The sequence below is a fragment of the Pteropus vampyrus genome, unplaced genomic scaffold, assembly GCF_000151845.1.
Source record: "Pteropus vampyrus isolate Shadow unplaced genomic scaffold, Pvam_2.0 Scaffold86, whole genome shotgun sequence".
In the NCBI taxonomy this organism is placed as follows: Eukaryota; Metazoa; Chordata; class Mammalia; order Chiroptera; family Pteropodidae; genus Pteropus; species Pteropus vampyrus.
Window position 1 is genome coordinate 3,917,496 of NW_011888867.1, and position 12,806 is coordinate 3,930,301.

General features: G+C 49.6%; 1 protein-coding gene across 8 annotated transcripts in view; it reads right to left on the bottom strand.

The window, feature by feature from the left end:
- CLCN6 (chloride voltage-gated channel 6) overlaps positions 1-12,806 on the bottom strand; it is a 32,350-nt gene that overhangs the window by 10,880 nt on the left and 8,664 nt on the right. For 6 of the 8 annotated variants that reach the window (XM_011363529.2, XM_023532619.1, XM_011363534.2 and 3 more), the window contains exons 6-18: positions 10,335-10,441; positions 9,635-9,761; positions 8,945-9,012; positions 7,695-7,753; positions 6,763-6,895; positions 6,032-6,145; positions 5,589-5,755; positions 4,920-5,046; positions 2,268-2,394; positions 1,819-1,972; positions 1,513-1,672; positions 1,317-1,423; positions 65-251 (exon numbers count right to left, since the gene is read on the bottom strand). In XM_011363529.2, the coding sequence (XP_011361831.1) occupies positions 65-251; positions 1,317-1,423; positions 1,513-1,672; positions 1,819-1,972; positions 2,268-2,394; positions 4,920-5,046; positions 5,589-5,755; positions 6,032-6,145; positions 6,763-6,895; positions 7,695-7,753; positions 8,945-9,012; positions 9,635-9,761; positions 10,335-10,441 (1,637 nt within the window). Of the gene's footprint in view, positions 1-64; positions 252-1,316; positions 1,424-1,512; positions 1,673-1,818; positions 1,973-2,267; positions 2,395-4,919; positions 5,047-5,588; positions 5,756-6,031; positions 6,146-6,762; positions 6,896-7,694; positions 7,754-8,944; positions 9,013-9,634; positions 9,762-10,334; positions 10,442-12,660; positions 12,688-12,806 lie in introns of those variants that run through there. The other 2 variants (XM_023532622.1, XM_023532618.1) reach the window with 2 other exon arrangements.

Below are 12,806 nucleotides of genomic sequence, written 5' to 3' on the forward strand. Positions count from 1 at the left end.
GTGTGAACATAAGGAACGGCTGGCCATCTCCTGCCCACCTTTCCTCTTGGGCAGTTTTCTTTACCTTGAATTTGATGTTGTTACTGATGAGCTGGTTGCCCTTCATGAACTCCTTCTCATTGCCCCGGTTCTCCGTGACCACCGGGAAGGCATGGTGGACAGTGGTGCGCAGGATGCTGACCAGAGACTGGATGCGGGTGTGCGGGTAGACGTAGGTCAGGTTGGGCTCCATGATGTCACTGGCCCTCAGTCTGGGGGAGGGAGGGAAGCCAGCCAGCCTCACGACAGAGCCTGCAGCTCCCCCGGAGCAAGCATGATGGGGCGGCGCTGGTCCTCCTGCACCGCCTGGACCGCCTGCTCTGTCTCTTCTGAGCCATCTCCAGCACTTCCTCGAACACACGCTCCTCTGCACTTCCTTCCCCTTTGTACGTGACCCTCCCCCATGCCTGGCCAGCCAGCCCCTCCCTGCTTTGTCAAACTGGTGGGCCTCTACTCATCCCTTGTATGAAAAGTCCCCTCACCAAGAACCCCATCTGCTTGCCTAGGAGCACTGGCCAACCCCTTCCCTGTACTCCAGGCGCACTCCAGGTGAACTGCTAATCATACTACTGGAATTAAAAAAAAAACGGTGTCCTTTCAGACCAGGGATGGCACCTGCAGCCCACAGGTCAAATCCCCTTGCTCGCTCATTTACATATTGTCTGTGGCTGCTTCTGCACTACGGACGCAGAGCTGGAGAGCTGTGACAGACCACATGGCCTGTAAAGCTGAAAATATCTACTACCTGTCCCTTTACAGAAGTTTGCTGTCCGCTACATTAGATGATAAGGGCCATGTGTGACACCCAGACACCAGAGGTCTAAACTACTTGTGGGCCGCTGGATAATTTGGTGACTATGCCAAGAACAATCACTGTTGAAGGAACGACATTTCGTTAGGCACACGTGAGGCAAGCTAGTTTCACTCCCAGGGCTTAGTAGAGCCTTCGTTTAAACATTCAATCCTAACACAGGCTTTATGCAGAGACCTCGCTTCCTATTTAACCAGCACGCCACAGGAACCAAACAAAACCCTGAAGTAGCCCTGTCTGCCTCAGCCCCCGCCCTGCCCCAGCTCCCGGCCACACCGTAACTGTTCGACATTCCCAACCATGCCCGGAAACAAATATGCTTCAATGACCTTCCTGTTATTTACTGTTTCACTGAATTCCAACCCAAGAATCTAAATAAACATTTCCTGCCCTAATACAAATATTCCTTGGGCCCTAGAGTTGATAAATTCTGCAACCAGGACATGCGGAGATATCACAGCCTTACTTGTCCATCTCCACCTCTGTCTCCCATTCCAGAAGTGGCACCCCTCGCAGGCCCACGTGGATATCATAAATGCCCTTATTGAAAAAGTCGCCTGTCCATTTGGCCACCTGAAAGACAAAGCCAAGATATAAAAAGAGGCTGCTGTGGGGTGGACTTGGCCCTGAACGTGAAAGAGGCCTAGAAGAGGCGCGCTCACCATCAGAGTGATCATAATGGGAAGTCCGTAGGTGATCTCATTGGTAGACTCAATCAGGATGACTGTGAGACTGATGGTCATACGGACGACCCCACCCAAGAAAGCCGCGGCACCAATCAGGGCGAAGGTCCCTGAGTAGATATGGCCCAATCCAATGTAGCTGGCGAGGAACGACACCAAGAACAAGGCTTAGAGTCAAACCGGGCGAGGGGGGCGGAGACTATGGTTCACACGCTTGTGCATGGGCACACATGTGTACGCACACACGCGCGCGCGCACACACACACACACACACACACTCTGTACCTTTTGAGGACATTGGCAACTAAACGTCCAAACGCAGCTCCACAGAGCAGAGAAGGCACAAAAAGGCCACTTGGAACAGAAATGCCGTAAGTCCAACATGCAAGCAAGAAATAGAGGACGAAGAACAAGGCCAAAGTGATGGGGCTAAAGGTACCTGCAAGGCAAGGACCGACATGAGTCCCACTCCCAGATGCCGGCCAAGACCCGCCAGACCGCCTCGGCTCCTACCAGGTCCTTCCGTACCCCAACCGGTTCACTTCCAACACCGGAGGCAGAAACTCTAATCTTGTCTGGGTTGGTATTACAAAGGAAAAGTCCTGTTCTTGCTCAGAATTAAGGGCAAGCCTGGCTGTGTCTGCGGGCCAACAGAGGGTCAGAGAAATACTAACCATTTGTTCTCCGCAGAAAAAACCAACCACCCAGGAGTGGGCAGGCGCGCGGATACTCACCGTCCTGGTGGAAGAGCTGAAGGATGGCAGACTCCTGGGGATTGAAGAAGAGTGTGGCCATGTCATTGTAGGTCTCGTTGGGACAAAAAAAGTTCTTGATACTTGAATTCACATCTTCTGACGTGACCTAAGAAACAGGAAGCAAAGACAACACAAGGTCAGTACACATGACTGGGGCATTCAGTCCTCAAGCGGGGGGTCCTCATCTGGGTAGAAAAAGTCTGGCTTGCCAGCTTTTCCCGTAAATTAAGCAGGCAGCAAAAAATAGATCTACACCCAAGAGCAGCCAACTGGTATCATATTCATTGCTTCTGAGAATGAATGAATCAGGACCAGGGCCCACGTTCATCCACATTCATAATGGAACTATAATCACAACTGTGATGCATAATAGATTTGGCCCTGCCTCCTCTCCCAGTGCTGATGAAGTGATATGGCTGGAAGCCTGGCCTGAGAGCCCTGTGGACTGGGGGAAAATGAGGCAGGCGACAGACAAGTGGCTGGGAGTGGACAGGTTTGTCGAGGAGTGTTCAGGGTACTGCTCGACTTAATGCCTCAACTTCGGCTCCAAATGGAAACAGCCTCCACTCTGAATCTGCTGCAGGAGGGAACGTGCTTCCATGCGCATCCTGATGCAGATGCTGTGCTCCTGGCCGCCCCTCCCCAGGTTCCGCCAGGCTGAACAAAATCCCAGCTGGAAAAAGATTATTTCTCCGCATTTCGGCCCTCTCATTCTTTCCACTTTTGTGTGTCAGGATGAGATCCTGATACCATTCGACTCATGAGAGGACAAGGTACTTGGAGTATGACAGTTCTTGATCTAGTTGATGGCATACGACAGTACAGGGGGTGAACTGCACGCCTATCGCTAGGCAGACAAATAGAGCGTTATTACAAAGCTTGTTAAGGATGTGGATTTTTCCTGGATTCAATTCTATTAATAACACTGCAGAGCAGCCCTTCGGTGGGACACTGTAACACTAGGGGAGGGGTTAGTGCAATCCTACCAGGTGAACCTGGCTGGGCGATATGGCTGGATGAATGAAGGCTGCCACGGGGAAACAGGACAGCGCCCCCTGTTGGTGGAACCTGGCAGGGAAAAGCCGGCAAATGAGAAATGTGTGCGGAACAGGGCCCTGTGGACAAGCTGAGACGATCACGCACTGACCGGCACACGCAGTGCTTCCCAAGCCACGTCTGCAGGAACGCGGTCCTGCAGCTTTCCTGGAACGAGTCACACGCACTGAGCAGCATCACAGCGCTTGCTGGAAACCGGAGTGTCCGCTAAGAGCAGGGCACAGGCTCCAGAAGCAGACGGATTTGACACTCTAATTTAGCGACCCTGGGAGAGGTATTTTATTGTGTGATGCTTCAGTTTCCTCATTTATAAAATGGGAATGATACCCGCCCATGCTACATTACTAGCTGAGTGACCTTGGTCAAGACCTCACTTTGCCCAAGTTTTCTCATCTTAAAATGGGGATACAGTACGAGCCAACACGGTAGTGGTAAAGATTACATGAGATCACGTATGTACAGTGCTTAGTGGGGTATGTGGCACACGGTACACGTTCCAAACGTTCAGCGTTCTCACTGGAATTTTAAGGGTCCTAGGCCACCCTACGTTAAAGAAAATTTAAACTTCTGGTTAACCCATCCGACCACAGAATCCTTTTCCATTTGTTTTTAAATCACATAAGTCAACATTCCTGAGAACACATCTTAGAAAACCCTGATCTGGTAAATGAGGATAACTAGGAACAGAGATTGGCAATTTTTTTCTGTGAAGAGCCAGACAGTAAATATTCTCGACTTTGCAGGCCACGTACAGTCTCTGTTGCATATTCTTTTTTTTTTTGCACCTCTCTAAAAATGTAAAAACCGTTCTTAGCTTGGGGGCTACGTGAAAACAAGCAGTTGCCAAGGTCCAGATTTGGCTTATGGGCCATAGTTTGCTGCCCCCTAGTCTGATACGTTCTCACTGCTCGTGGACTGGTCTGGGGGACAGTGAAGCAGCAGCCATCCAAGACAGAGGCCCCAAAGCGGCTCTGATGAACTCGAGTGGCTACTCAGGTACTTCAACAAGAAGACAGGTACAGAGCACTCCCCAGGCTCCACCCTCAATGCCAGAACCACACACCTGGCTGCCCATAGCCCAGCTTTCAGACCCACCAGGTTGGATCAAAAACACAGGGTTGAGTGAGCTCCAACGCCCACCTACTGACCTTGTTCTTTCAGGGAAAGGTTACAGAAAATACCACATACTCCTAGGAAGAGAAATGGAATGCAAAAGGGACGCATGCCAGGAAATGACCAAACGCCAGGAAGAACCAGGACCGCGGTTTGCCCTGAGACAGACACTCGTTTCTCTCGGACTTAGGGCGACTCTTGTAAACTCGTGGCGGCGGGGGGGAAGGAGAGGGAGAGAGGGAGAAAGGGAGAGAGAGGGGCGTTCTCCTCTGTGATGACCAGGACCATTCACAGATGAGCAGGAGACAGAGGATGCACATCCTCTCTCAAGTAAAAAACCTACTACACATTCCTCTCTCTCTTAAACCCAACACGTCCATTAGCCTGAGACGGAGGCATGTCATACATTTCTGGATTCTTCTTATAGGTGTAGGATGAAGGCAGCAGGTGCTCTGGGCTTACCTGGAGCAGGAACGAGTCATTACCGACTTGACTCGAGGACGATATCTGTCGGCATTCTCCTAACACCATTGAGGCCACAAACACCACCACCGTGGTTACCAGAGACACCAAGAGGCTCTCTAAGACTCTAGGGAGCAAAGCGCAGTTGTTATTATGCGATAAAAGACTCGGGAACTCAAAAACGTGACTGCCTACCCCACCCTCATCTCCTTGAAGAGCACACGCAGCAGCCCCTGGTCGGTCAGCACATGTGCAGAATTTGTCAGTGACGTGCTGTGTTCCAGCAATTACTACGTAAAAAGTGGGCAGCCAGGTACATGGGTTGCTATGTCCACATCATCGCTCTCCGAAGGACAAAATGGGCTTTCGTTTTAGGTCCCAGGGGCGAGAGTCTCATGGACTCCTCTGACTTTGTCATGTGTCCTAGTGGCAAGTCAGGGAAGGCTAGGAGTCAACCAGCAACTCTGATGTCAATTAAGCTCGGACTCAGCCTTCGGCCTGTCTGACAAACGCAGAAGATTTATAACCCCGCCTACATTCTCGACCTCAGATGTGAAATTGAGCTGGTGTGGGAGGCAGCATCTGCTCACAGAATCGCCTCCCTCGGGAGAGATGGCCCACGCAGCGCGCAGGGAGCCACGCAGGCAGGGGCAGCGACTGCACAGGTACCTGACGAGCTTGGGTTTCGGGTGCACGTTCCGCATGCGGTACTTTGCGAGCCTCTTGTTCAGACAGTTGAATGTGGCTCCCAAGAGGCCCCCAATGATCCCCATCACGACGAAGAAACCCAAATCCATAGCTGTCCAGAGATGACATTTTTTATCAGAGTCAGAGCACTGAGAGAAGGGGCAAGGGAGAGAGAGAAGAAAACCACGGTGCCCATGAGAACAGGGAGGGACAGAGCAGAGGAGACAGACACGAGAGGGGTGGCTCCTTCTCTCCGTGAGAGCCAGTGCCCACGCCGAGCAGGGGGCAGGCGCAGGAGACCAGCAGGGCACAGATACCCCACCTGAAGCTGTACCTACCCTTCCGATCACTTCCCCCTGGTACCTTACTAAAGAGCAATTGTCATAGGTCAAGTAAGAAATTCTGGGGGGAAGGACAAAACATACCTTAAACTCGCCGAAGTTCAGCAATCCAGGGAGCTGGAAAGTGCCCCAACTTCCAAACTGAATCCCGGAACGAAAGAAGTTGAGGGTGAAGGTGGCAGACATGGAACAAAAGAGCTAAGGGGACAGATGACAGAAATAAGAACATTCAATAGTGACAATTCCTACTTTCTCTCTGATGCTCCCTCACAAAACCTCCTGCCCCCATAAGAACCTGCAAACTCCAGGTAACACTGCAGCAAATACACCCGCTGTGTAAACAGCCAAAAATCGGGCCACGAGAAGTTTCCCTTCCAGCAGCCTGTTGTGAGAGCCTATTTATTTAGAGCCGGTTACGGACCAGCTCCCGTGCCAGCGCCTCATAACCACAGGAGAAAGAACCCGCTCCTGAGGAAACACGAGAGGAAGAGCATGCTGTGGAGGTGGGAGACAGGGGTTCGAGGGCGGGCTCTGCTGCCGCCTGCCTGACCGACCACCGCCAGTTCCGCGTGTCCACGTCGGACGGTTCATCGAGAGAGGATAACGGCAGTTTGATGTGGGGATGAGGAGGGCATGAGATGTATAACAAAGGCCGTGGTTTGGCGGTGATGGGCGTCTAGAGCAAAGGAATTTCCAATACACTGAATCATCCCGTCTCATCGAAACTACGGGGAAATGTATTGAGTAAGACGTGTCCAGCTTAAATTTCGGGATGGGGCTAAGCGAAGGAGGTTTTCACCAAAGGCCCTCCTTACCACTTTCCACGTGAGCCCCTGGTTCCAGAAGGACGAGCCCTCCTCCAGACTGAACAAGGTCCCCCCAATGGGAGCCCCAAAGGCTGCAGCGACGCCAGCAGCCGCCCCTGCCGACACGAAGTCCCGCTTGTCTCTGAGGAGGGAAGACAGACACAGACGGTTTACCCGAGAAAGGGCCCTCAGGCAGCAAAGGCAGCTTTTCGCTTCCTCGTCTTCCCATGTTTGATCTTGGCACCCATGAAGTCAGGGCTTATGAGGGCGGGGCTCTGGCGAGGCTGGCTCAGCAGCAAATATGGTATCGCCTGAGAGCCGACCGCTCTTCCCCGGCCTGAGTTCCTGCAGGTGGAGGCCTCCTGACGTCGTGGAACCCCAGCCCCCGCTCAGTCCTGCTGGGCCGCATTTCCACCAGATTCCTTCCAGAAAGCCACGGCATCAGTGAAAACATCGAAGAGCTGGTTGCGTGCAGAGGAGCAGGCAACAGTGACTCGCAGAAACACCAAGACGAGAAGGTGGACAGCTCGGACCCTGGGCCTTGTAAGGGGCGCAGGAAACACGCAGAAACCCCACAGGCTGACAGTACTGACAAGAGCACCTTCTAACCCAGAAAGGCGGCAGGCCAAACACATCGCTTTGGAATAAGAAACGCATTCTTCGTAATATGCCCGTGGACCCCCTGGGCCGTATTTTTAACGTGCGTTGCTTGAGATGCGCCCAGGCCTTAGGGCCTGATGAAATACAAGCCATGATGCCAGCCTGGCCCTCGTGCTGGTTGTTTTCAGAATCCCGCAAAGCCCACCTCCTTTCTGATGTCGGGTTCCGCAGGCACCTGCCCAGCCCGGGAGACTATGAGCCAGTGAGAGCAAGTATCAGGTCTTAGGGACAGAAAAACAAACTTTTTTCAAAAAGAAATCTAATTCCTAACCTTTCCGTACCTGTCACTTCGGAAATAGGGGAAGTTAATCTGGATTTTCCGTAAGGAGATGCTCTGAAACTAAAACGAGAGAGAACGACGTCAGAGAGGGGCCCGCAGGGACCACGGCTGCAGGAACCCAGGACACCGGCGAGTGCCCGCGGCTCGAGCACACCCGGGAAGATGTGATGTGAGAGGGGAGGGTCCAGGATAGCACCCCAGGAAAAAAAGAAGTTAGCTTGGGGAGGAACTTCCCCCCACCCCCGCCCCCGCCTCTCCGAACCTAAGATCTCCAGAAACTGCACTACGCTTAGTCAACAAGTCAGAAACAAAAAGGGGACAGGAAACAGCTGAGCCAAGGGCTGGGTGGAACTGAAAGCTGCTGCAGAGGACAAAGTGAGCCCTGCCCAGAGGACGAAGAAGGAAGGGGCCCAAAGCGCCACCTTTCAATCTGTTCAGCAAACGCTCACGCCGCTGCTCGGGCCTGGCCTGGGCCCCCCTCCACCTCTCAGCTCACTTCCGGGAAGATGCGAAGGAGAAGAGGCAGCAGCAAGAGAGAGAGCAAAAGACGGGCTCTGGACGAGAACCTTTTCTCCCTGGCTTTGACCACTATCACAGTTGCTCCCTCCCCTTGGGACGTGAGAGGTACAGTCAACAGGTGATGGATCACAGGAACTGAGGCTTCTCAAACCTGCAGCCCGGAATCTGGAATCACCCGCCAGGATGGGGGCTTTGCCTGAGCTAGCTCCTCACCCTCTCCAAGCCCTAGTCTCCCGCTCTGAGCATGAAGATGACAACTAAACCCTTGAGATGGCTTTGGAGAAAAAAGGAGTCTGGCCCAGCTGTTATTATTCCTGTGATCCTTCAGGTGGAGTCAGCAGCCCTGGGCCCAGAACCACCCCAGTGGAGCTTCCGGCCTCTTGGGATTTGGCGGCACTGAGCTGACCTGCTGAGCCACCTTATGAGGAGGCGTTGGGCAACAGCCGTGGGAGCACCAGGCAACTTTCATCTGAATGGACTTTATGCCCCATCACTGCTCCTAAGACTCAGCAGGGCCTCGTTAAAACTTCAAAGTACCAGTTACTGGCTCCCCTGGGAGACAGGCCATGTAGTTTTCACATCGACTCAATGATATCAGATTCCAAAGTCATGTTAGGGTGGCATTTTCCCAATGGACTTTTTCCAAACGAGATCAGAGACACGACTCTGGGACATGCCCCTGCCTGGGAGGCCACCGAGGGGGATGCACCTTCCCAGCCCATCAGCCCTTACCTGAGGGAGGCCAGCACCCACCACCGCGCCACTGTGGATCATGGGGCCTTCCTTCCCCACAAAGAGCCCTGGGACAAAGTAAAGAAGGGAAGCCATCAGTCAGCACAGAACCACCTCTGGGTCAGGAGACCTCTGCTGCGTAAACCTTTCTCTTGACAACTACAAAATAGAGATGATCATATGACTTTATAAGGAAGTGAGTCGAATTCCCATCAAATGAGATAAAACATTCTTTAGACTCTAAATCGGGCATCGGCAAACTACAGCCCGTGGGCCAAGTTGTAGGACTAGATTGCTCAAAATGTTTCTATATTCTTACATAGATACATTTTAGATGGTTATATAAGTTTAAGTACCTACATAATATCTTCCATTTTGCCTCTTGGCCAACAAAGCCTAAATAGTTACTATTTAGCTGTTAACACGAAAAGCTCACTGACCTTGCTAAAGCCAAGTCCATAACCAACTCTAGTCATTCTACTTCAAAACGGAATGGTGAATTTGTCAGAGCTCTCTAAGTGGAAACTTACAAAGAGTGTCTGCATTTAAAAAAACAACTGATCAACAAAAAGTGCAGAGATCTGTTAGAGGGCAGGCCCTCCAATCCCCATCCCCTTCATTTACACACATACGCTTCTCATCTCCATCCCATGAACACTTGCAGGTGAGAGTCAGAAAGGCCATCCTCACCTCCAGCCACGCTGAGCAGCACTCCGAAGGCTTTGCAGAGCAGGGCGCGGAGACGGACAATGCCGGGCACCTTCACGCCATTCAGATAGCATTTGATCTCGGGTATCCCGGAACCTGCTGCCACTGGCTGGGGGAGAGGAGGCACGCCCACACACTCAGACAGACTGGCCCTCCGGCCGACCCTCGGCAACCTCACACTGATGGCGAACTGACCCCATCAGCATCAGCGTCGCCCTGCAGGCCTGTGAAGACACGGATGCCTGGCCCCACCCTGGGCTTCTGACTCAGTAGGTCGGAGGGGGCATGGGAGGATGTGCCTTTCTAACAAGCTCTTGGTGACTCAGTATCACCTGGGGAGCCTTTCAGCAATCCATACAAGCACCCCACTTCCAGAGATTGTGATCACATTCATCTGAGCTGGTACCCAGGAGTCAGTCATTTTTAAAGTTCTCTAGGTGATTCCAACGTGCTCCCAAGGTGAAGAACCACCCTCCTATTGTAGATTTTCCCTCTGCGATCTCACCAGAGGCTGTGACCTTTACTTTCAGAAACATCTCCAAGTGAACAAGAGGCCACTTTCTGCAGGAATCTATAGTCTAAGCCTAATTCAGTTCTCTGACATTCCAGAAATAGAGATGGAGTAAGGAAATGCAGGATCCCCAACCTCGTAAGCAAAAAGGTAGCACCCACACCACCTCACCTCAATTAGAACAAGAAGGCTCCCCAAGAAGACAAAAGTCAAGTTGAAACCCAAGAGTTCGAGAAGGGACAGGGCGAGGCAGCCTTTCTGGCTGCATTCCTCCACCGCTACAGAAACTGGGTTAAGGAAAACCTGCTCACCAGCCGGGGTGTTCATGCAACCACCTGAAGAGGGGCAGCTTCTCCTGTTCTGAAATTTCATAAAAACTGCCTGAGATGTCATCTACATTAAGTATCCTTTTTAATTATGAAATGCTTCAAACACTACAGAAAGTAAAACCTTGTACGCCCACAGCCTGAGCTTTAACGAATCTCATTGTGATTCCATGTTTGGTCCACATATGTTTTAAAAATTAAAACATTAAGTACTATTAAAAACAAAAAAACAAAAAAACAAAAAACAATGTTTCTGTCTCACTCTCCCCTGGGAGAAACTAACCTGAAATTATTGTGCATCCTTCTTCCCTCTGTGAAAAATAACATAAACAAAGCCACTTTGAAATGGGGTCAGAGCTGCCATCCAAGACGGCCTGCCCTGCGCGTCTTCTCAGACCTTTGGAATGTAAAAAACTGGGCAAATTAACCTTTGGACTAGGCCTAAAGCAGCAGGTATTCTAGACAATTGTTTGCAAAGATAACAAGAAAGCAGACAATATGACTATCACTCTAAACTTCCTTTAGAATTAGCATCACTAGGTTAGCTTACTCGCATTTTACAGAAATTCCTTCCCTAGCTTACTAACACCCAGAGAAATTTCTTCTTCATTCATGTAATTGTTCCCCTTCCCGTTAACATAAATACACCTTGCCTTTGCCTCTTATCACGATCACCTGAATCAGTGCTTCCCAAATAGCTATTCTTTTGAATCTCAAATAAACGCTTGCTGACTTTCACTTGGTTTTTATTTTTAGGCTAACGCTTGTATATTTTCATATGTGTCCATACTGTTCCATATGTTTCTGAAATTAAAATAATGGTATTGCATTTCTGGCACATGCTACAACTTTTCTTTTTCCTTACATCAACATTAAGTTTTTGAAAATTAGCCAGGTCGATCGATACATAGTTCTGGTTCACTCGTTTTAACTTCTGCATAAAATTATATTAGATGAACATATCAGAAATTTTCCGTTTCCCCATTTGGTGTGTGATTCCAACTTCTTGCAATCAAAAAGCTGCAATGAACATGTTTGTGATGTCTGAGGCTCACGGCTGGGAGAGGAGATCATGAGTCATAGGAAGGTGTACCTTCCTATTTATTAAATTTTCATTTCCTCGATTAGTGGTGAGATGAGCACTTCTCCATAGGTTTACATATGAGCCATTCAGTTTTTCTCTTCTGGGAATTGCCTGTTTGCCTCCTTTGCTAGTTTTTCTATTGGGCTGTTTGGGCTTTTTTTCTTAGAGCTGAAGTTCTTCCTATATTCTGAATATGAATTATTTGTCTCTTAAATGCATAGTGAATAACCTCACTGAGGCTGTGGACTTGTTTTTCACTGTTTATGGTGTTTTATTGTTGTTTGGGGTTTTTGTTTGTATAAATAGAATATTTACTTTGCTGTTGGTCAAGTTTACCAATCTTTTCCCTTATACTTTGTGCCTTCTGTAGTTTTAAGAAATAATTCTCTATTCTTGGAATCATACAGTCTGTTAAAGTTTTGTTTTGCCTGGTTATACCTTCAATCCATCTGGAATTTATAGTACAAAGTAGGAATCTAATTTTATATTTTTCCAGATGGATAACCAATGTCTCAACATCTTTTATTAAATAATCCACTTTCCCTTCACTGATTTATAATACTAACTCCGTCATTCACTGCACTTCTGCATGCGTACAGGCCAGTTTCTGCTTCCCTAATACTTTCCATTGTCTAATTGGGTGTTCCTGCACCAATCAGACACCGTTTCAATTGCTACCTCTTAAATTATATGTCTTGACATCTAATCAAGTTCCCCTGCTTGTTGTTCAAAACTATCTCAACTACCTTTGGCCCTTTACTCTTTCCAAACAAATTTAAGAAGAGAATTTTCGAGTTCCATGAAACATTCTATTGGAATTTTCATTGGAATGACATTGAATTAATTTATAGATTGATTGGGAAAAGCAGGCATCTTGGTGGTTTGTGTCTTACCAACCATGAATATGAGGACCTCTATTTATTAAAGTGCTCCTTTTGTGTCCTTCGATAAAAATTTAAAACCTTAAAGCCAAATGGCTAATAAACAGCTCTTTGTAGATCATGTCTCCTGTGAAACTCATTTCTAGGCAAGAAAGCAATCCAGGGCAGCTGACGTCTGGGAACACCGAGAACCGTGAAAAGGATACATGTCTCTACTACTCCAAACTTGAGCTGGGTGAAGAGGTGCACAAAGAAGTCCACAAAGAGACCCACCTGTGAAGAGCAAGGGCGCCGTCACACAGCTCTTCCCCGCTGTGCTACAGGCAGTGACCCCGAAAGCACTGACCGCCCC